Genomic DNA, 25,137 nt, shown 5'->3' with positions numbered 1-25,137 from the left:
ACGGCGGTGGTTAGAATTATTGAAAAACTATGATGTTACTATTCTATACCACCTCGGGAAAGCAAACGTCGTGGCCGATGCACTTAGTCGAAAATCGGGGAAAAACTTAGCTTCGGCAATTACACCCCAACCATTATTGCAAAAAGAGATGCAACGGCTTGGATTGAAAGTAGTAGCGCCGGGAGTGCCGGCTACACTTGCCGCGTTGGTGGTACAACCGACCTTGTTGGAGAGGATAAAAGAGTTGCAAGCTTCCGACGAGTATCTCCAGAAAGTGCGCGGTGAAGTTAAGAGCGGTAGTACCGATGATTTTGGCATTGGGACCAACGGCACACTTCGATTCCGAAATCGTTGGTGTGTACCCAAGAACAAGGACATTCGCAAGGCGATTATGCAAGAAGCACATCAATCTCCTTATAGTATCCACCCGGGCGGCACCAAGATGTACCAAGATTTGAAAGCACACTATTGGTGGCCGGGCATGAAGAAAGACATTGGGGAGTTCGTGGCACAATGTCTTACGTGCCAACAAGTAAAAGCGGAGCGGCGGTTTCCGGCGGGAAAATTGTAAAGCCTACCTATACCCATTTGGAAATGAAAAAATATCACTACGGACTTCGTGACCGGTTTGCCTCGATATCAGGGTGGGCACGATGCAATTTGGGTGATAGTGGACCGATTGACAAAGTCGGCGCATTTCCTACCGATTTATATTAGATGGTTGGGAGACAAGCTAGCTAAAGTATATCTCAACGAGGTTGTGAGACTTCACGGGGTTCCGGTGTCAATTGTATCGGATCGGGACCCGAGGTTCACATCATATTTTTGGAGGAGCTTAAAGATGCTTTGGGCACACGGCTCGACTTTAGTACGACATTTCATCCTCAGAGTGACGGTCAATCGGAGAGGATTATTCAAATACTTGACGATATGCTTCAAGCGTGTGTACTTGACTACAAGGGCGGATAGCACGATCATTTACGAATGGCGGAATTCGCGTATAATAGTAGCTATCAGGAAAGTGTCGCGATGGCGCCATTCGAGGCCTTTATAGAAGGAAATGTCGCTCTCCTATTCATTGGAGCGAGGTGGGCGAGAGAGTGGCTCTTGGCCCCGATGTAGTGCGGAGGCGAAGGAGAAAGTTCGCCTTGCCGGCCAACGACTTGCTACGGCGCAATCTCGGCACAAGAGTTATGCCGACAAACGAAGAAAGGATATAGAGTTCACGGTTGGAGACCGCGTATTTCTAAAGGTATCGCCGATGCGGGGAGTTAAACGGTTCGGTGTCCAGGGGAAGCTAAGTCCCAGGTATGTCGGACCATTTGAGGTTTTGGAACGAGTCGGCGCGGTGGCTTACAAAGTAGCATTACCACCGAGACTTGCGGGAGTGCATGATGTATTTCATGTATCCAATCTCCGTAAGTATATTCATGATTCGGAGTATATTCTTTCGTATGTGCCGATGGAGCTTCAAGAGGATATGACTTACGAGGAGTTCCCGGCATTCATCGTTGATCGAGAAGTGAGAAAACTACGGAACCGTGAAATTCCGTATGTTAAAATACATTGGAGCAACCACGACGATCGGGAAGATACTTGGGAGCTTGAGGATGTGATGAAAGAGCGTCATCCTCATCTCTTTGAAGAATTGAATTGAGGTACGGATCTAGGTTTCAACTAAGCAGTTTTGCGGACGAAACAAATTTTAGAGGGTGGAGAATGTAACATATTGAAATCTCAAGAGCGATTATCGAACTTTACCCAAATTGGTTAAAGTTGTCAAGAGAAATAGTTTGACAAGTTCCATTTAGCATTCCAACAATGTTAGAAGGTTAAAAAGGAGTTCTAAAAGAGTTAAAAGGGTTTTAGCATTGCTCGGCGCGAAGAGAAGTCGAATAACGCGAAAAACGGCGGTCTGGGCAAAGTGTAACGGTACAACATCAATGCTGTACCGGTACAACCATCACTGCCCGAGAAGAGCAGCTCTCGGGTTTGGCCTCTGCGCAAACGTGTACCGGTACAAGAACCCGTGTACCGGTACCTTTAGCTCTGGCAGCAGGGATGGTCTGCTGCGAAATAAAATGAAATGGAGGGTTTATTTGCATTTGTAGCAACCCATATAACACCCCAACACCCTCTATTCTCTCTTCACTGCAGAGAACCCACCTCCACCTCATTTCCCTCTTTCTCTTACTAGAAATCACTTCCAAGAGCAAGGAGAAGAAGGAAGAGAAGGCTTTAGAAGGGATTTTTGGGGATTTGAAGGGTTTGGGCTCTCCTACAAGATGGACATTGGAGAGCTAGTGGGCTAAGGTGAGTTTTATGCAAGATTGGGTCTAGGGTTTGGATTTATACCCTAAGTTTTTGGGGTTTGAACTTCTTGCAAGGCTAGAACTACCTTGAGGCCATGAAACACATGAAACTCATGTTTTTCTCATGAGCTCTCATGGTGAACCTCCAGGATTAGCTTTTGATGCCCTAGGAATGGTCAGAATGGTTTAGGAATGGTAATAGAGAGCTCCTTGGGTGGTTCTAAGTTTGATTTTGCTTAGCTACAAGATCAATTTCAAGAAATTTGACATATGGTATTGTTAGAGCACCAAATTTGGAGCTTTTACCCTAGGTTGTTTTCAAGGTAAATTGACTTTGTAGAAACCTAATTGGGGTGATAACGAACGCGTTGGTGCACTCGGTTCGACAATACGACGAGAGTACGCGAAGTTAATTGGAAAAAAGCCTAATTTGGCTTCGTTTTGGTACAGATAGCCATAGCACGCGAAATAGGGCTTCAAAAATTTCAAGAAATTCACCGTAGCATCTTTGCAACCATACAAGATGGGTGGTGCATACGAAAGACCTCGAAATTCCTTTTATGTCTAAAGTGTCATTTTTTAGTATATGTGAATGTTGGCTCTTTTGCATAATAGGATACTCGTGAGTTTTATTGGAATGCTATGAGTATAAATGCATGAGTAATCATAGTATAAGAGCAAGAAATGGTATAACCCTATGCATGCATGTATGATGATAAGAACCTAGCAAAGCTAAAGGACTTAGTGACATAAAGAACAAAAATGACATGTTGACATAATTGTAGAGAGTAGTATCGACGAGTCAAGAATGCTAGAGTTGAACACTTAGAAAACAAGTGATGAATTAATGAATGAGTAGAAGAACAAAGTAGTGTATATGACACTAATAAAGGTTAAAGAATGCAAGTAAATAGAGATAGCGACATTATGACATAACAACCTTTAAGTTAAGGGTCATATGAGCAAGGTTTTTCTTAAAGCTAAGGAATGGATTGAACTTGGAATTCTTAAAGTTAAGGATTGATCATACTCACCCATAGTCCTGGCTCGAGGGCGCGGTAGCTCCCCCTCCGGCGATATGCTCCGGAGTTGTCATTACTGGGTCGTAGCGAGTATTTTCCCAGAGGACGGTCCCGTCGGGTTGTAGCGTGTATCTCCCCGATAGTAGGGATTTGGGTTGGTGAGTTTGTTGAGGGACGAAACCTACGGGTTAGCCAAGAGATTGGGCAATGAAATTGTGATCTTGTATTCATCATGAGCATACTATTGAGCATTGCATTGATTATTGTTCAGGCATATTAGCTGTATTTGTATAGTTTGGTTACTATCTATATCTTTTTTCTTCTATTATGCCTGATTTAGACCTAGTGGGAAAGTCGGCGTGGTCGGCGGCCGAACCCACTGGAAACTTTGTTGTACTTCTCACACCCCATTTTTCCACAGAGTCGGGACCAAGCGAGCCGGTAGACGACCGCGATAAGGGCATCGCGCTCTAAATAGAGATCACCCGAGATGGTTTCATATTTTGTAGTTGCATTCCCTTTACTATCATCTTTTGTATTTGATGATTCTAGATACTTATCAGTATGATGTAAAAGTTATTTACTTTAAATGTCAAAAGTTATATTTTGGAGCATTGTGATGTAAAAAGAAATGATGAAATAGCATGTAAAGGAACTTGATTAAAATAGTATACATGTATGTGATTTAAAGTTAATCATATTACTTGTTGAAGTTTACACTACTACAGGTACAAGATTTAGTGGTGACAAATGTCACCACCATAGCCCAAATTGTCGCCACGAAAAACGTTTTGGCGGCGACAATTTGTCGCCACATGCCGCCGCCTAAAACCCCGTCGGTAAAACTATTTGGTGGCGACAATGTGTCACCGCCAAAAGTTAGATAATTAGAGGCGACAAACAATCGCCACCAAAAGTTAGATAATTAGCGGCGACAAACGATCGCCGCCAAAAGTAGATAATTAGCAGCTGGGGCCCGAACCAGAATATTTGGTGGCGACAAATTGTTGCCGCGACAAGTGAGATAATTAGTGGCGACATATTGTCGCCGCGAAAACTTTACATAGTTATTATGACTAATGGTGGCGACTTTTGTCGCCACTATTTTTCTGATATAAAATTAATTTTTTTAAAAAAATAATTAGTAATAATAGATATTATTTAAGAAGAGCATAAATAATCTTTACAACATAGTTCATCTTAGAAACCTGTCCCGTAGTCAATCAAGCCTAGGATACCATTACAGAAAGCTTTCCAAACAAACCACAGATCAATAAACAGAAATCTTACATTTTGCATCGAATTATGTTTCTCACAACAGAGATTATATGTTCACGCAAGAAAATTTACGAAAAGAAGTTGAAAAGAACTAATCATCTACAAGTTTGGGACAACACCCAACACAACCAAAAAATAAGAACCATGTTAGAGTATCATTGCATTGTCACCTAATACAATCACCCAACACAACCAAAAAACAAAACACAATAATAGAGTTTTTGTCATTTCCACATGCTATCAAATGTAAAGTTTTGAAAATATGTCTAAATTCTTAAACTTGATTCAATACATCGCCAATGACCTGCCAAAATATTTCTCGTCACCATCTCTTATAAATCTGCAAATAAAAATAAAAAAAAAAATAGCTTTTCAACATTTGTTGATCCCTGAATTGATAACGGAAATAATATAAGAATAAAGAGGCCAAGTACGTAGATAACAACTTTGCTAAGGCAACAAGTTTCAGATCAACAAGATCTCAACATTGAACATCATTACATACTAAAATGTTTAAACTACCTGTAGCTAATGCTTAAGAAGTACACAAAACTTCTCTCACAACGGTTCTTACTTGGCATATACTATGATACAACTAATTATATGGAGTATTTGATCAGAAGCCACAGCATCTGTTTCACACAGTGTTCAGCCAGTTTGGCAGGTTGTGCTTGAGCTCGAAATCAAGGCTTAGTTAAAATTACTATGTCCAAACACACATGCTTTCATTGTTTGATAGATCCGGAAAAAACTGAAAAATTCGAAAGCATTTGGAGCTGTCCTCACCCAATTGCCATAACATGGTGGTAAGAACTCCGACCAAAAAAGCAAGAGGTGGAAAGGGTACTTTCGCCAACACAATACCAAACTAGGCCTTAGGCCAAAATTTTTCACAGAAATTGTTTGAACATGTAAGCAACCTTCGATTTTTCACAGAAATCATCTATTCGGTAAGCATGTACAGTCATTTTGAGGCTGGACGGGTTTACGTCAACTTGATTTTGAGTTTCTCTAAGTGCTTTTGGGTTGTACTCAGGATATATATGTTACAATGTCAAGATATACCTTGACTTGGGCAAACAACAGGCCTTAGCTAGGTTCAATCCTGTCCACACTTGGCCCTGCTTAAGACTTTCTGTAGCTATTTCGGCATGTGCTCGACCCTAACAACTGAATGAATGATGCTATTGTTCAAACAATGGTCGAACAATAGAAAAAATTGTTCGTTTGATAAAAGGACCTCAAAGAAAACCCAAGAAGCCCAGAAGAAAATGTTCACTGCAGTCATGATTTCACACAGGATTGGTAACAATTTAATCAAACATTTCAAAGCCGATGTGTTGATTTCAAAAATCCTCAAGATCAGTTTCTTTCCAGATTAGATCAGTTTTTCTCTCACGTATCTCTGTGGGCTTCAACTAGATATTCTACTTATTTATATCCTTTTCCCTTCCCCCTGTGTGTGTGTGTGTATGTGTGCATAAACATGCTAAAGAACACTGCAGTTACATATATATATACATATCCAAAAAAATATTGCGTAAACTAGTAAATATTTCAAGTTAGGTTTTTTTCCTTTTAAAGAAAAACTATGTAGCTTATTCATGAGTTAATTTAAGTACAGGAGGTTCCCTTCCAAGGGATTCTGAAACCAGGTCTCCAAGCATATGGTAGACCCACTCCTATTTTTGATGGGAATATTACTTAACATGTTGTACTCATCATCTGTTTTGCCGGGTTTATCTTGAATGGATCTAAACCAACTTAGACAACAAAGAGAAGTGATTTCAACTGCAAATTGTAAACTGTAGTTACCATGGGAGGAAGATTGAAGAGAAGTACACTTCAATTATTCAACAACAAGAAGGTTCTAGAATGCACCAAAGTGTTGAGCTTGCTTAGTTTGTTCTAAGCTGAACGGACACAGGTCCGATGAGAATGGCAGAGCACCTAAAAACAAATGAGATAGTAGTAGCACTTCAACTAGACGGATTACATCGCAAACAGGAATAGCTCTTACCAATTTCACATGCCTGAGTTACCAAAACAAAATCTAGCTACCAAACATTCAGTTTGAGGGCCACAAATGCATTTAATAACTTCACAGAAGTAGAAACTAAATAGCCAACCAAAATTACCGCATTAAACATATAAATGTAATCTAGGCACTTCTTGCACAAGAGCAAACAACTGACTTGCATATCAAAAGATAATTGTCAACGCACCTGGAGTTTTACTTTAAAGCACAAAAATATAAAAAGTAAAAGATAACATGAGATAAAGTATATAGTTACCTTCAATTAAGAAATTTCACTAATGATTTTGACTAGAAGGAGGGGATGATGTGGTCGGTGCTCCGTACAATTGAACAATTATCTTTAATTGTTCATTAAATTCAGCTTTAAAGTTGGCCTTAATCTCTTCAAGTTAGTAAAGTTGCATATACACTGGCTTAGTTTCTTAAAGTTAGTAAAGTGAAAGTGTCCATCCCCAAAAGCACTATTGTTCAGATACTTGCTTTCTACTTAATCTATAATAAATAAACTTTAGAATACAAGCCTATAAACCTATAAAATATCAAATATATGATCCTATTTGAACCAGTTACTAATTCTTCTTAATTCCGTAGCATATACACAAACATACATTCATTTATACACATGCATACATACATACATTTATATACATACATACATACATATATACACCTATAAAGTAGTTTCACAAGCAAATAGACTAAGAAAGCAAAAAAGAATAACAAATCAAATAGATTAATAAAGCATTTCAAGCTAAAATACTTTTATGTTAGAATTTAAAAGCAATTAAAAAAAACAAAGAAGACAAATAGCATAAATTTCTAAAATCTATAAAGAAGAGAAGAAAACTTTGTTTTTACCTTGGATTGAAAACAGACCAAATTTATAGAGGAGACCAAGTCCAAAAATCAGTACATATTTCTTGCTAAACAAAATGAAGAAATTAAAGCTTTGCGATCGGTCAATAGATGGCTTCATCTTCTCACTGGCTTAATCTGCATTAGAGTAAAAACCCAATATTAGGAAAAAGAACCAGCCTGTACTCTGCCATGAATTGATACGGGCATTATGTACAAAGGCTGTCTATTCAGGAGGACAAGAAGAAACAGAGCAGAACTCTGAGAATATACTAGAGGTTACAGGATATTCTAATGATGCAACCAAAAGGTACAAATTGACTAACAGGATAAAGCCTCTTTAAGAAAAACATCTTGGTAATGTGAGGTAAATTGCAGGAGTGCCGCAAAATTGCAGTAAATTCACCACTTTTTAACTTACCACCGTCGGAATTCTTTTTCCCAACCTTGCCCAATGCAACTTGTCGATATAATGCAAAGCTTCCCTACATTCTTCCTTGTCATCAAGGTGTATCTTCTTATGACCTTGTAATTGATAGTCTTCGTGCCCTCTGCCTGCCACAACCAGCAATTTGAGACCCATGTCAGAGAGCAAAATTGCATTGCCACGCGAAAAATTTCAGTTATTTATTGATAATGTTTGTTAAGAAACTGAAAAAGGTCAATCAAAACGATACAAAATTATACAACTTGCTCGGCTCAAACAAAATTAAATAAAGGTCATATGCATCTTATAAGGAAGAGATGGCATTCGTAAGAGAAAAATACTATCGCCACGGAAAATCCTTTCATTGGCCAATTGTCCAAGTTTAAATTAATGTGATCAGTAAAGAAATATATAACCCAGGAGATTAAGTTGATTTCAAAAAGGGCACCTAAGCATGCTCTTCAATGTGCATTTGCACTGTAATTTATACACGTAAGGACACAGCTATGCAAAAGAAACTCGCACCTAAGATTGGCTGAAGATTAAACAAAGAAAAGAACAACTTACAACTATATCCCCTTTCTCTGCCATAGCTATAGCAACCCGAACTGCTACTCTTCTATTGTCGTGAACAAAAAGTCTACGGCCGTTCAGAGGAGGCGGATAGTAATCATTCTTACAGTAATATACATAGTCATGCATGGTCCATCCGACACCGGCCAACATATCATCCAAGATGTTCATTGTTAAAATGTATTGAGAAATTGACATCCAAAAGATCCTACTTAGTTACTCGACAGTATAACTCATATTCATTCAATCTGAAAGAACTTTGATAAAAAACTAGAAAGTATATATATTCAGGATTCATACATGGATTCTCGGTTTTCGGGTTGTCTGATGTCAAAATGACGACTTCGCTTTTGTCGACAAGAAGTTCTGTCATAATTGGTCGCTTCCCTTTGTCACTTTCGCCGGCACAACCGAAGACTAAATATAGTGCATCAGAGAACAAAATCAAACTTCAGCTATAACTAATCCATTCTTTTCTGATAGACTAACTAATCCATTCTTCAAACAGGCTTAAGAGTAAAAGCAATATAAAGATTAAAGAATCTATACCCAAATAAAGCAGCATACCTGTGATGATTCTCCTTGCACCTAGCTCTCTAACAGTATCCAGTAATTTAGACAAAGCATCTGGAGTGTGCGCGAAATCAACTATAAAACAAAATGATTCCATTTTTTAATGGTAACATAATCAGAGGAACATATTTAAAAATATTTAAAAATATTAGAATTTGTGTAGGGATAAATATAAAAGTTGAATTTTTTGGTAATAAATTTGTAATTTACTATATTTGTAAGGACCTATATGAAATTAACCTTCTTTCTAGTCTTTTGGGCAAGCAAAAAGAGATAAAAATAGGGTAGGGTGGAAATTTTACCAACTTATTGGAGAAATGGAGATGCCCTAATTGATATACAATGGACAATGCTAAAGATAAAACAGATAGAGTATCAAATAATCTCAGATTTATAATAATGCTGAAGATAAAAAATTTTCTTCATTTTATGATTCTCAACAATTTTCAAAGCAAAGAACATCTTTTATCTACACTACTCCAACAAACAAAAAGCCAAGAAGTATCTCATCAACAACAGCATAAGAAGGCATGTTTAGCTTGATGATCTCATAGAACCCAACTCGCAATATCTGCAATTATAAATTTTTATAGAAACTATTCAAACACATAGATTCATGTAGAGGAACAATCACAGGTACCAAACATCATCATCGCGCATGAATTACTTGGCAAGAAAACTATTTTTCAACTCTCTTAGCAGAATCTAAAAAACCAAACCCATTCAAAAACCAAACAAAAAAAAATCTAAACTAACCAGCAGAATCAGCAAAGGAGCAAAGGGCCTTATCCTCCCATGTTGCAATGAAAGTTGAAGTGGCGGATGACGATGAGGGGAATATTCTGGCGAGCGACAGAGAAAGTGAAGGGAATGGGGCCAGAGAGGGAGTTAAACCGAAGATCTAGGCGGGCGGGGGTGAGGAGCGCAGCAGCGTTGCTGAGCCATGTGGGGATCTCTTACGAAGAGAAGCGATTGCCATCTCTCCTTTTCTATTTGCAACAGTATCAAGGGGAAAAAAAAAAGAAAGAAATTTATAAAAGTAAAGTAATAATAATTAAAATTAAAATTAAAATTAAAAATAAATGGTGATGCTATTAGGGACGCCGCGGTAGGTGACCCCGGGGCCGGAGGTGGGCGCCATGAGCTCGTAGGGCGGCACCCCGGCCCCGCACCGGTTGCGCCGCACCGGGTCGGCGTTCCACCGCGCGATCTCCTCCCCCGTGCGCCGCACCTCCACCGCGAACCCCCACTCCTCACGCTCCATCTCCACGTCCCCGGTCCAGTCCCCGCGGAGCTCCCCGATGAGGTACTCCTCGTGGCTGGAGTGGGTCGAGAGCATGTCCACCACCGCCGCGAACGCCGCCGTGCGCGCGATCCCCGGGAACGCGCCGAGGAAGAAGCGGTGCGGCTCGACGCCGGTGCCGGCGCCGGTGCCGGCGTAGGGTAGTCGGGGAGAAGGTGGCGGAGGAGGGCGGGGCGGGCCGGGGGGTAGGCGCCGAGCGGAAACTGGGCGAAGTTGAGGGCGGCGTGGTAGGCAGAGGTGAGCGAGAGGGGGGTGGTGAGGAGGGCGGCGGCGTCGGCGAGGGGGGCCAGAGGGGGCCAGCCGGGGGCGTGGCGCTTGTCGACGTGGCCGGAGCGCAGGGCCTCAGCGTATCAGCGCTGCAGCTTGGCGTTGGCGCGCAGGCGGTGCGGGAATGGAGGTAAAGTAGCTACGGTTTTCCAAGGTGACCAAGGGCTTTTATTTGAACAGGGTTTTTTTCCCCTTACACGCGAAGCCAAAAAAAAAAAGAGCGCGTCCCAGCACCGGCGATTTTTTTTATGGGAATTCTGATATGGCATACAGCTTCTTAAAAAAATAAAATAAATTTAATAATTAATTTATTAAGGGCAGTTATTTAAAAGTGCCAGTAATAATTAATTTTTACTGGCTTTTTTCACGAAAGCCACTAAAAAAGTGCCACCAAAAGTGATGTGTGGTGTAATGTCCTCTACACTGCAGTCTGAATCTAATACCCCAAAACTAGCCATTTTGATCTGATTGAATGCAGTCAACAGCAAAAATTACATCATTCTATTATTGCTAAATAGGAGGAACATCAACATAATCTACACCACCCGAGAATAATAGATTAGATCACTGATCCTCTACACTACAGTCTAAACCGACTACCATTACATAGCAGTTATGAGCTAAATTACATCATTCTACAGAACAATTGCTCCCTCAGGTAAGATCATTGATCTTCTACACAACAATCTAAATGTAATACCACTATCTAGCAATTTTGAGCTAATTTTACAACATTATATGGCATAAATCTCCTCGATAACAATATAATCGCTCCCTCTTAGCACGAAATGTAGAGAGAGAGAGAGAGAGAGAATGGATCGAACCTTGGAGGAGGGGATGATGTGATCGTAGTCGTGGCAGAGGCAACCGGGGCAGCCGACGAGCTTGCGGAATACGATGTTCCCCAGGGTGTCGCGACGCCTCCGCCTGGAGCCCTCTGCCTGCCTCGCCAAGCAACCGGGGCAACCGATCGGGGTCCCGCCCCGAGCCCTCCGCCTGCCTCGCCGAGCTCACCAAAGTAGCCGCCTGCCTCGCCTGCCTCGCCTTGGAAGATCCTTTGAGGGGCGGTGGGAGAGACAGAGGCTTTAGGGATTTGGGGGGCGGTAGGAGAGACAGAGGCTTTAGGGATTTAGGGATTTGGGGTTTAGGAATTTTTTCTCAGCCTATATTATTAATTTGTATATTTTTAATTTGTGAAAAGACAAAATAGTCCAACTATTTACACATATAATATATAGAATAAGTAAGGGCATAATAGTCCAACAAAAAAAAATGTTGCTGGTTGGTGGAAAAAAAAGGAGGGAAAAAAAAGGCGGGATGTATGGAAATATTCCGCGACGACAAAAGTCGCCACCATTGTTTATGTATTGGCGGCGACATTATTTATCGCCACCATTGTTTATGTATTGGTGGCTACATTTATTTGTCGCCACCATTGTTTATGTATTGGCGGCGATATTTATTTGTCGCCACCATTATTTATGTATTGGCGGCGACATTTATTTGTCGCCACCATATTTTCTACATAGGTGGCGACAATGCTTGTCGCCGCAAAAAAGTCACCGCCAAAATTCGTTTTTCTTGTAGTGTTAGTTTAGTACTTTCATTTTGATTATTGCTTGCCCTCGTGCAAGCCGTTATGTATGCTTCCGCATGCGCAAATTTTGTACTCTATTTGTACTTATTGTTGAGCCTTGGACGGGCAGGAGAGGCTCTGTCCGTTCGGCGTCTGTTCGACGTGCTCGAACCGGCCAAATAGGATCCGACTCGGGGCGTGACATGACCTTACAATAAAGTATGCAATGACAAAACATGGAAATAATCAACCTCGCTATTGTTTTAATACGATCTACCACTTGCATACAATTATGATAACACAATTAAAGTAAATTAGAAATAATTCAAAAGATTATTAAAAAAAACAAAAAGAGTGGGGCCTTGGGCCTTGAATTGCCCAAAGCCCTCCTATTTTGGACCAAAATATCTCTCCAATTGTTAGATGTTTTTAATTGTTGGGAGGTATTTTGGTTCTTTTTATTTATTTAAAATTTTTTAAAATTTAAACAAAATTAAAATAAAAATATATATATATAGAGGGCCGGGTCGGCATTGCACGACCCGTGTTGTCCAGGCCGGGTGCGCAATGCTGTGCCCTAGGTTCAAGAAATTTAGGCTTACCAGACACAACACGAATTTAAAGCCGACATGGCCCATATTACACCCCTATGAACACTTTGGTGTTCTGTAGTATTAGGCTAGCTCCTCCTGATGTATCGAAACCAATTTATAATTAACATTTTACAAAAAGCCGCAAAGTACTCCATTGTAATTTTTCAAAGACCAACAAACCCATGGGAAGGGACGGAGCCGTTGTGAGGCTCATAGTGGCCATGGCTCCTTTCAACTTTTAAAAATTACATATAAATCCTTTATAATAAATATTAAAATATTACTAATTTTTTAGTTTCCGGGAGGCCAAATTGATTTTTTCTTAATAAAACTTGTGTCTTAATTTGTTTTCAAGCCCTTTGGTCATTTTCTTTTTGCTCTTGTAGTCTTACTCTTTTTTGAGCACATTATCGCTACTGTCACTGACAATAAGTGACGAGTGAATCCGACAAACTCTTTTTCTTACTATCAGAGGTTGAATTTTTTCTGCCAAATTAATATCTTGGCTCCCGCCCCCAAATGTTAATCCCGCGCTTCGTCCCTACCCATGGGTCTCTTGATGCGTCAAATAACTTTCTTTTGCTTCGCCACTATTTTCACTAGGTCAATCCTAAAATTTAGAATAGTTGTTAAATTTAGCTGTAAAATTTTATAAAAATAGACTATCGAGTAGATAAAGTTAATTATATTATAGTTAATAAAGTAAAATCATACAAATTGAGCAAAATTGTTAAATGATTTATTAATTTTGATAGTGTTAGTAAAATAGATCTCTTTTATCTGATTTTTTTAATCTATTTTTTAAGTGCAAAGTAGATATATAGAATTTGAAATTTGGTATAATATGACTTATCAACTTGGTCTATTTACAACCTATTCACTATCACAATTTCTATGACCTATTTTAAATAGTGGTAAAATACAAGAAGGTAATTGACGTAATTTTTAATAAAAATGGAAAATGAGTTAATAGCCCAAAGTGTACTAAGGCGACCTTTGTAATTAAGCCTAACTATATATGAGGTCTCAAAACACTAATGAAAGCCTTTGGAAAGCCTTAATTAATTATTAGTTTGATTAATTAGTTGTTTACTTTTGCGATTAATTCTAATGGAATCACAAATTTAATTGCTTGTTGTCCATAAAAGCAAAAAGTTGGTCCCTCCATTTAGGGGCAGTTTAGAATATTATTGAAAAAAAATGCGGAAAAAAGTTTGCCAAAAAGAAAGTTTTGTATAGAAAATCTCTTTTTTAATTTTTTTTGCTATTTTGATTCCCAAAAACAAAATAAATATTTTAAAACTTTTTTCTGCAAATTTTACGAAAAATTAATATTTTTGTTTTCCAATTTTTTTAAGAAAAACGACAATACAAAGAAACTAATTTCCATTGAAACAAAACGGCCGTAAATTAAAAAAGAAATCTTTCCATGAAATTTTTTTATTAAAAAGATTTTTTCCAACAATATATTTTTCAGAAATCAAATAGTCCCTTTAATACATAAACAGGATAAACTCAAAACCCTAACAAGATGAGCGCCATGAGCATCAGTGGCTGGAGGGCGCTCACATCGAACTTCCTCACGAACAACGCAAAAAAATTTATCTCCATGTTCATTATTTTCGAACTAAACGGAGCCTTACTAAATAAACAGGATTAAACTCAAAACCCTAACAAGGCGGGCGCCATGAGCATCAGAGGCTTGAGGGCGCTCGCGTCGAACTTCCTCGCGAACAAGAAGCAAATGGAGGTCGCCCTCTCGTTGTACGAACAACGCGACGTCGTCGACCCGTCCCGCATCCTCCGCAGCAACCCTTCCGACACGTCCCGACGCCGATACACCGCCGGGTGGGGCCCACCGCCGGACCAGTCGACCCACGTGACGCTCCGGTTGGCGTTGCGCGCTGGAAAGAGCTTGGAGACCAGCGTCGGTATGTAGTGCTCGTCGGCGTAGCACGGCGGCCTGCAGTGCTCCCGGAACACGGGGTAGTAGCGGCGGTCCGACAGGATCCCGACTGCCAGCTCCCGGTGCACCGCGAACCACTGCGAGCCCTTGCGCCACTCGGCGAGGGAGACGGTCGGCCGCATGCGCCTGTTGTAGCGGCCGCGCCCCGCGCTGCCCGGGTCGTCGAAGGAGCTGACGAAGCTGAGGTGGGAGCCTGCGAGATAGCCGTAGGCCACGGAGAAGTTGAAGAGCGGGATGCACGAGTCGGACAGGAGGACGAAGCGGCAGTTCGACGGGTCGAGGAGCGCGTTCGCCAGCAGCCGCCGCTCGGCGTCGACCATGCTAGATTCGCCCCATTGCACCGGCTGATATATATAATGCATGCACCAGCAATATATATTACTACATATATAACTCGTCCAATAGTTAACGTACGTATATACTTAGAATAAAATTAGCTAAGAAACAAAATAAAATAGACAGTAAATCGTACGTAATAGCAGTTTATTATACAAAGCAATGCTATCCATACACCTTATATATGAACCAACTTGTCTTATTAATTTTCATTTTTCGTTTTTCACTAAGATCTCATTTCTCTCATTTCTCTTTCAATTTCGTTTTTCTTTTGAATTTTTTTTTTTCAATTTCTCTTCTCTCTCTCTCACCCTAATCATCCATCAAAACTGATGGATGGTTACGAATTAATTTAGAAGCATGAGAACTGCTGTGATTCTAATATCATAGTAGCCCTGATCTCTCTCTCTCTCTCTCTCTCTCTCTCTCTCTCTCCTCTATAATATATTATATATATATTAAGAGAGGCTAAGAATACTTGTAAAAGTATCATGGGGGTGAAGCTTGTGTGTTTTTAAGCCTTTGGATGGAGAGATGTAGTTGAGATGATGGTGGTAGGGATGTCAGGTAGGTTGGAAGTAATGTATCCAAGGCTATTAATAATCAAAAAGGAGATCCAATGGGCTTGAAACCTAATTAGGCACCATGATGGTGAACTTGTAAAAGAGCATAGCTCAACCTATATATATGTATATCAATATATGTAATATAAAGATTGTGATAATAATAATATGTATATATATATATATATTATATATTATGTTATAATATGATAAATTAATATATTAATAGATGAGTTCCGGCTATGGTGCTTGGTAAAAGACGAAATGCACTGGTGGGCTTGAATTTTTGCTATTAGATCATATATTTGATATTTCAACAGTTAGTTAACTATTCAAATCACCACGCCTCAACTTCTAGCGGCTACATCATCCTTAACCACACATCCCTCAATCCTAAAATGGCAAAATATCGACAAGCAACTCAAATTTAGTAGCTTTGAAAGTATGAGCTCAATTTTATATATATAATATAAGATATAAATTATATAGTATATAAATATAATATATATATATTATATATATAATAATATAGATATAAATATATATCTATTAGTTGAGCTATGAGTACTTTACAAGTAATCCCCCCGGGTGCATAGGTTTACCTTGAGTCTTACTTCTTGAATACCATAGTCCTTCCGATCAAATACTTATTCACAGCACCACTAGCAACCAACTAACCATCATAATTCCAACCTCACATCTCTCATCCAAGTAGGCATAAAAAACACTAAAAGCACATGGGGGATACTTGTAAAAGGTATCTAGCTCACTCTAATATATATTATATCGACCGAAAAAATGAGTGAAGCGTGACAAGTTTTCGGACGGTAAGATTTCGAGTAAAAATTTTAGTTCGTATTTGGCCTCGTTTATAAATATATCTGAAATTGATTAGCTCAGCGAAAGCAGTAGAATGGCAACAGCCTAATGATTGAATGCTTGTAGGATGGCTCCGTGAGCAAATTATTTTGTGCACCGAGCTATAAGTAATAATCGTGTTGAAGTAGCACTTTCATTATTATACAGCTCAATATACTCATATAGGTAACAACTGAAATATTGTACAAAAGAACGAGTCTGGATGATCAAATATACCAGACTATTTAGTTGGGCAAATTAATTACACCATGGTCCAGATCTTATCGCAATATCTAAAGCGTAATTCTCACTTAATGTATCGCTTTAAAAACATATATTTATCTTGCATTTTATCTCTCCTTATATATTAAGTTTTAATTATGTGCAAATTCAGAATATATATTAAGTGCTAAACTAATTTGCCTGCCTTACAGAATAGTTCTTACTGCAAGTCTACATGATGGCCCAGAAGAATAAATAATCAAGAGTGCATTCAATATATCATTTAACTGCTTCATGTATAATTTATAGTAGACCACGACTATCCCGACTAAGTATACGAGAGTAAAAGTTTTTTATAACTTTAAAGTAAAATAGCAAGCCTTGCACGTGGTTCCCATAGAAGTACATGGCTAAGAATCTATATATCCAAACTTCTTTCACTCTTAGTGGGACAATAATATATCTTTACAAAATTTAAAAATCCTAGAGAAGTAAGTAGAGTAATTGGATGAAAAACTGGAATGGAGTTTTTGGGGATCATTCATTTTACATTTTCCAATTCATCTACTATGAAATATGAAAACTACAGAAAAAAGACTCAAGCTATGCACGAAATTACTCTTGAAGAGTGTTAATCACGTGTTAGTCAGGGTTCTGGGCCGCTATTCAAAAATAAGATCTTTTCTCCTCCTTAGTGTTTTCTTTAGATTTTAGTAATTAAACACCAAATAAGCTCGAATGGAGCAAACTGATACATTGGCGGCATATTGGAAAAGGCGATCGTTGGAGAGCTCCCACGAAGGTTTATATCTGATAGAGAGTAAGACCAATTGCTATATATATATAGCCATATTTATAACTATGTGTAATTAAGAATAAATGTAATTGGCTAAAAATCGATAACTAGTTGAAATCTCATCATTTTTTTTACAAACGTCCAGCATATCCTCAATTTTCTTCTCTTTTCTTTCATTTTATTAATAAAGAAACGCAGTCCAAATGGTGACATGCAATCCCACATTTTGATGAGAATGAAAGCATATATCCAACAAAGATGTTAGGAAGTAGCTGGCGCGCCTTTAATTTATTAAGGAATCTTGCTGCTGAATGATCAGTATGAAATCATGAATTAAATGATATTATTTTCACTTTTAATTAATTATTATACATGTTTGAACAGTGCGCTAACGCTATGTATAAATTTTATTTTTGGTGTTTCATTCATAAGGACGACCTTTTAAAACATATAAATTTCCGACTGATCGAGGTGTCCACGTAATACTATAGCTTGCTAAACGCTTATGCAATGCGATATAATTACATTAGTAGGCCAAGAAGATGAATATTGTAACAAGTTTAGAACTAGGTAATAATAGTTTATAATGGTTATTATAGCTATACGCTCTATGAAGTTATTGAATTTCAATTTTGTGGCCTAAATTACAGGATTATGGGACTGAATAAGTGACAGATGGATGTTTTCTTTTGTTTGGTTTCTCTTGTTGTTTGTAAATGTCACAGGCCGACTCGGCATGCGCGCAATAAATCAAACTTGCGATCCTCCGGGGGAAATAATCTGTTATCCTATCCCATCGGTTTAAAAGAATCCTATTGGAATTAATTTTTAAGTAATAAAGCAAAAGAGAGCAAAAGAATAGCCAGAAAGTGATCAATAATAAGAGATTAGCTAAGCAACTGGCGACTTGACCTGCGGGATCCGAACGCGGAAGAAGAGGAACCCCGCGGCGGCTCCTACGTGAATTCCGGCGGCGGCGCGTGACGTAAGACGGAAAGAGCTGCTGTTCGTGGCCGGGCGAAGAACGTTCCCACGCGGCGCCGAGCGCATCCTCGCCCCGCGGCAAACATGAACGCCACTTCTTCCCTCACCGGCTGTGCGCGCAAGAAGCTCGTCCGTCAGTTGCCTTCCGCAGCAGCTCTCGTCCGCGTCATCTCATGCCAAATTGGAGGAGGGGGTGTGGGGATAGTGTGTTGCGGGCTGGCGGAAGGTACGGAGGTGGTGAGAGGCGGAAAAGAGGCTCTGAAAAGGGGGGAATTTGAAGAAGTCAGGTGAGGTGAGGCAAGAGCGACGAAGGCAAGGCGGAGCAGAGAGAGGCAGCAGAAGGAACGGGGCGGCACACGCCGGAGTCGAGGCACTCTCGGCAGCAGGTCGGCGATTCGCCGTGTGTCGTGGTCATTATTTTCTGCTTGATTCAAAGTAACCTCCTCAGCCTCCTAATTGAATAAGTTGTTGTTGCTTGTATAGATTCGGTGAAGCTCTCTCTTCTTGCCACGTATGAAGGAGGAAAATAAGTAATATGCCTTGAAGGGAAGAAGGAAGAAATAGCAGTGGAAGGTGATGAGGATCCTTTTGAGGGGAATCGGAAAGTGATTATCCAAAAAGCAATTTTATAGTAGACAGTTCAGAATAGATCGGGCTCCAATGTCTGTAAACACACTCAGTACTCGGTTTTAAATTTTGTGGCCCTTAGTTCTAACACTTTGATCATTCAACACGTAAGATTATACTATTAAATCAACTATCCATCAACCTAATGAGATCCATATCATTAACGGTTCATATTTTATCAAAAGACAAAAATTTAGCAAGGTGAGCACAAATAACTCTGTACTTTTAAAGCATTAGGAATAATATATATAATATATATATATATATATATAGCGTAGAACTATTATACTATCGAAAGTATAGAGTATTCAAAAATTGTACGGTTGAGATCATGATATCGATCCTCCTTAGAGCTGAGTAGTACCTATAGGGTTGAGTGGTCTCTACAGGATAATAGTATTAATCCAAATGTTAGAAATGATTAAAGAAATTGATCTAAGTGCCAAAAAGTCGAAAGCACCAGAACCTCTATATTTTCGATAACATAGTAGCTCTCTCTCTTTCTCTCTCTCTCTCTCTCTATATATATATATATGTAATATGTAATAGAAAAAGTGCGTAATGATAGAGAAATAGAAAATTAATAAGAATCTATGGCATTAAAACTGAGGGACGTAAAACCAATAGCTTTAGTACGATCATCTGATTTAATTTAAAAAGTAATTTTAACAAAAATGAAAAAAAAAAGTCTAAAATCTTTTAATTGAATAAATATCGTGTGGTTCAGAATACTCTATGCGGTTTCTATAATATCCATAGCATGCTCTTTAGATTTCTCAAAAAGGCATTTTTAAATTTTGTGCCGTTAGATCTACATTTTGATCATTTTCACCCGTTAGATTATACTATTCAATCAATTATCCACTCAACCCTAGGGGACCCATATCATTTTAATCGCATATTTCTTAATCCAATGGCTAAAAATTTACAAGCACAAATAACTTTGTACTTTTAAAAGCATAGGAGCTTAATTATATATATATATATATATATGTGTGTGTATATATATATATATGTGTANAAAACGCTTCAAAGGCTAAAACGGTTAAGCTGGGGAGTCGCTTGTAAAGCGCAAAGGGCTTTTAGGCAGGCAGCCTAAAAGTTAGGCTGTCGTGGTAACGCAAGTCGTGCAGCCCACGTAGCTTAGTTCGTAAAGCAAAGCAGGCTAAACTGGAGGCTAAGTGCTGCTTTAGACAGGCGAGAGGTTAAAGTTTTTGGTGTGTGTATATAGTTACACATTAGGGCGATTTAGGAAATTAAGTTTAAGTTTAACTTAGAGGATGGTGATCATCCATGTACATTGTAGGGAGTGGAATGAGATCCAGTGTATGTGTCTAGTGCTCCCCACAGTATTACGTTCTTATCGTTTCTTGCTTTTGGGAGTAAAACTATTTTGAGGAAAAAGAGCTTTTGGCGCGTAGCCTAGACTTTAGGCAGTCACGGTAACCAAGGTCTTATCGACTAGGCTAGCTTTCCTCGATAACCTAGCGATACTTGTCTCAGGCCATGCGCGGCTATCGGTCGAGATGAGGCACCGAAGTGGCTTTTTGGTCTCAATGATAAGTGAATTCACTTTTGATTATTAGCGCATTGAAGAGGCAAAATCGAGTCAAAGAGGACTTTGAACTGCTCACGAATACATTAATTTAATGTGTGTATTTGTAGCAGTTGTCTCTCAAATCATCGTGACATTTTTTAGAGTCAGGAATGTGTAAACCTAATTATGATAATAGGACATCCCTGGTGAGTTGGGATATCCATGATGAGTCGAGATTCCTCCTAGCTATAGTACTAGAGTTGGCATGTTAAGAACTTATGAGATATGAAAGCTATCATATCATCAAGATGCGATATATATATATATATATATATTAATCCGATGATATGATAGATATCATGCCCTCGAGGGCATGATATCACAACAAAAGCAAGAATCCCGTAAGTTTAGTTGCTAGCTACGGCAATTTATACTATATCCCATATACTTCAAGAATCCTTATTTTAAAATCAAAAAAAAATATAGCAAATGAATCATTTATTTAATACAGTTTTACCTGCCACTCTTAACTTATGAGAAATTTTAAATTCGTATCCTGAAAATTTAAGTTCTAGTTCTTACAATTGGAATTAGATATATCAAATTTCATAAAAGATAGTTTTAAACTTCTTTAAATCTAAGAAGATGTGGCAATTTGAGGTTTGAGCAGTATTATCGGTAACTTTTAACTGTTAAAACTTTATAAAACTAGTATTTCATTTGCTACAGCTTTTTTATATTTTAAAATAAAGATTTTTGAAATTTATGGGATCTAGTCAAAATTGCCACACCTAGCAACTAAACTTACGGGCTTCTAGCTTTTGTTGTGATATCATGCCCTCGAGGGCATGATATATATATATATATATATAGCATCCAGAAGGCATGAAAGCTTTCATATCTCTGAAGATATGAACATTCAACAAAAGCTATTATCCTATAGGCTAAACTGATAGCCGAAGTAATTCTTATTAAATACAATAACCTTGATAGATCTTTGGTATAAAATATTAAAAAGCTGTAATAAATAGTTTGCTAGTGTCCCAGAGTTTTTACTGATAAAATTACCAGCTACACCATGCAAAAATTCAAATTGTCATATCTTAATAGGTTTAATATATTTTTAAATTATCTTTTAAGATGAATTGTAGTTTTCAGTCTTGTTATGAAGGCTAAACTTTAAACTCAAGAAATAGTGATAAAAATACTCTAAAAATAAAAGTCGGTAAGTAACACTCCGATGGGTAAGTGATCCGTTTTTTTCAGTTTTTTAATACTTTAAATCAAAAATTTATCAAGGTTATCATATTTAATACAGATTGTTTTGGCCAGCAGTTTAGTTTATAAGATAGTAGCTTTTATTAAATGTTTGTGCTTCCATAAGCATAAAAACTTTCATATCCTCATATATATATGTTGCGATATTTTATGTACCGTTTCGCGTGAAACCGGTCGTAGAGAGGTATCCGCGCGATTTACTCGCGCTGTGAGGGACTCGGATAGAATTGTTGATTCTTGGAGGACATTTCCCCAAAAATTACACTACATATATAGGTTGAAGTTAGTTTTCTTTTGGCTTGGAAACCCTAACCCTAGCTGCCCCTCCCTCAGCCGACCCTAACTGGTCCCTGCCCAGCCCATGCGCGCACCTCGGCCGCCGGCAGGTGCCCCGGCCGCCGGAAAATTGGAACCCGGCTACCTTCCATCTTTCTCTTTCAACCGAACCACCACCCTCTCGGCCTGAGTACACAGAGAAACGCTCGAAGCCCCGAGGATCCTTCACCCTGTGGCAGAGAGCTACCACCGGCGCCGACCCTCGCCGGCCGCCGCCGTCGGCGCGCGCCGCCGGAGCCACCTTGCTCCCTACGGCCAACCTGCAGTCACCCAGGCCGAGCCTGGGTGATCTCTGCCTCCGCGCATCGCCGCCGCCCACCCTCGGTACCGCCGCCCTCAGCTGGCCTCCGGCGTGCCCCCGCGCGCCATCGCCGCCGCTCCCGTCGCCGCCGGCCGCCGCTCTCTCTCTCTGCGACCGCCTTGACCAAGTGCGGGCCGAGCCGGGGCTAGCTCTGCCTCCGCGGGCCGCCGCCGTTCCCCGCCGGCCGATTCGCCCTTCCTCCACCTCCGGCGAGGTGCCGCCGTCACCCGGAGCTTCCCCGACCGTCGCCATGGCCGCCGCTGCTTCCTGAGGCTGAGCTCGAACCGTGGGAGCTCGAGTTGTCTCAGCGCCGCCGGCACTGCCTTCCACCGCCGGACGGCGTGAGCGCCGGACCTCCCTGGCCGGCCGCACTCAGCCTCCACTGGCGCCCCCGCCGCCGGAGTCCTCAGCTGGCCGGACCCGAGCTGGTATCTTCTCGGATGGCCGCGGCTAGGGCATCAATGCTCGTCGTCCTCCGTCGCCCCTGAGCCTCCCGCCGGCCGCCGTGGCCGCCTTTGCCCTTGGAGCCCAAGCTCAAGCCGGTACGGGTTCGGTTTGCTCCGCCGCCGCCGCCGCCGCCGCTTCCTCCGCCAACCGAGGTGAGCACGGTACTCCTCACCTCCCCCGCACCCGTCTCTGGCCGCCGTGCATGCCGCCGTGCTGCCAGAAGCCGGCCGGAGCAACCTTGCTCCGGCCAAGCCCGAAATAGGGCTTAGTTTAGGATGGGTTTGTGTTCTGAGCTTCTCGAGCCTCCCTGATCAATACGGAAGGGAGCACGATGATCGTGACTCATTTCTGATCATCGTGCTCACCTTGGTTTTTGTCGGGAAGGCTCCATTCCGACGTTTTGGTGGTGTCGACTCTGTCGAGCCTGTTTGGCTGCTGTTTTGGGATTGCGCATGCTTATCCGGCGATCTGAGGCTATCCTGATGCCTTCGGAGGTGAGCACGGTGATCGTGGGTCAGTGCTGATCACAGTGCTCATCTCACTTTGGATCAACAGTGTCCGGTTAGCCCTGTTTGGCGCAATCTTCCCCGACTGCGCCCTATTCGCTGAACCTTCGGGTTGCTCCCGCGCTTCCCACAGTGACCTATTGCTCTCCAGACCATGAGCACGGCCTCCGGTACGTCGAGACCTATCAGTATGTGTCTCAGCAGAACTTAGAAGTTCTCGGTTTGCGTGTACGAGCTATGTTATCACCCAATTTACATGAAATATTAGGATTTTATGTAAATTCAGGGGCTTTTGTGCAATTGTGCACTTTGGGGCTACTGTGGACAGTGTGTGTGAGTGTGTTTGACCTCTGGACTGATTGTCCATGATCCGTTAGTTTTTGCAGAAATCGAAGAGTCGATTTTGATGCGTTTTTCGGCGAATTCGCCGAAAGAACGCGGTTTCGATTCGAATTTCTTCCGACGTCGTTTGGTTGCTCTGTGAGTGGTCGCTAAGCCTTGTTGGCTGGTCACCATCATCACTTTGTGGGTTCGGTGATGACGGGTGAGCGACGGTGGGTTCCGGTGTCGAATTTGACACTTCCGAAACCCGTATTCGTACAATTACGCTGGCATAATTACAGTGAACGATGGTTCACTTATTTGCTGCCAAAACAATCCAAATTGGAGTGTTTTGTGGCTAGCGGATGACTTGTAGGGCATGCGTCGTGCTTCCGGACATTTCAGTGTCCCGACGGATCGCCGTGCCTGATTTTCGGGACTTCCGCGTGAGTTATGGATCAGTTCTTTGAGTAAACTGATCTCCGTGGTTTTGTTAGAGGGATTATGATGTAGTGTTCTTAGTTTGGGTTAGACACTAACGCCAGTGGAACCCTCCTAACGGTCCTGTTGACTTCTTTTGCAGTCTAGAGGAGACCAGGCTGCGACAGTTTTACAGGTGGTACTGTCGATCTCGACGTTGATCAATCTTGTGTGTGGTTCACGCTCGGTGATGGTTTCTTACTATTGCTCTTTCGTTATTAATCTAGCATAATATATCTGATATATATGTGAGCCTAGCACCATGTTGTTTGGATTATAGCTCTTACTCGTTTGTTTTGCCAATGCTTTAGTATCGGCCTAGTAGGTAGTAGATAGATTCTATCCGCATCCGTATCGTTGACCTCTAGCCTTGGTTTGTGCTGTGCATTCCGATCTGTTGAACTAGTTGGTGCTGCTGTGCATTCCGTATCTTTGACCTAGTTGGTCTGTTCTGCATTCCTCTACTCAGTTATTCTTCATGTTGATATCATGCTTAGGATAGAGTGACTTATCTTTCACATATATTCTGTGATTTGGCTTGGGCCGGTTCCGCCATTTATATCTATGAACCTATTCGGTCGAGTTGCTACATGTTTCTATCTTGACATATAGCGATTAGTATGCTTATGGCCTACTATTTCGGTGTGGCCCTGAGGGCTGGATTTCGGCTAAGATTGGGCCGAATGAGTGATCTTTGACATACTACATTGATCGCCATCTTGGCAGGTACGTCAATCTTTACGAACACCAGCGTCTGATCCA

General features: G+C 40.7%; 1 protein-coding gene and 1 long non-coding RNA gene across 2 annotated transcripts; both read right to left on the bottom strand.

Moving 5' to 3' along the window:
* Positions 1 to 4,802: 4,802 nt before the first annotated feature.
* Positions 4,803 to 11,772, bottom strand: LOC109706282. The gene is made up of 8 exons (XR_002215150.1): positions 11,473 to 11,772; positions 9,835 to 10,067; positions 9,073 to 9,153; positions 8,806 to 8,922; positions 7,927 to 8,060; positions 7,509 to 7,643; positions 6,428 to 6,562; positions 4,803 to 4,952 (listed from the first exon to the last, which is right to left on the bottom strand). It is a non-coding gene; the product is annotated as an uncharacterized LOC109706282 (long non-coding RNA).
* A 2,568-nt stretch (positions 11,773 to 14,340) lies between these two features.
* Positions 14,341 to 15,145, bottom strand: LOC109706283. Its single transcript, XM_020227059.1, has one exon. It carries the CDS (start codon positions 15,143 to 15,145, stop codon positions 14,480 to 14,482), a length of 666 nt encoding a protein of 221 aa, XP_020082648.1. The 3' UTR covers positions 14,341 to 14,479.
* Between the last annotated feature and the right edge of the window lie 9,992 nt (positions 15,146 to 25,137).

Source organism: Ananas comosus, unplaced genomic scaffold (genome assembly GCF_001540865.1).
Source record: "Ananas comosus cultivar F153 unplaced genomic scaffold, ASM154086v1, whole genome shotgun sequence".
Taxonomy (NCBI): Eukaryota; Viridiplantae; Streptophyta; class Magnoliopsida; order Poales; family Bromeliaceae; genus Ananas; species Ananas comosus.
The sequence above is the reverse complement of the archived record's forward strand: the minus strand, read 5'-3'. Positions and strand labels throughout refer to the sequence as shown.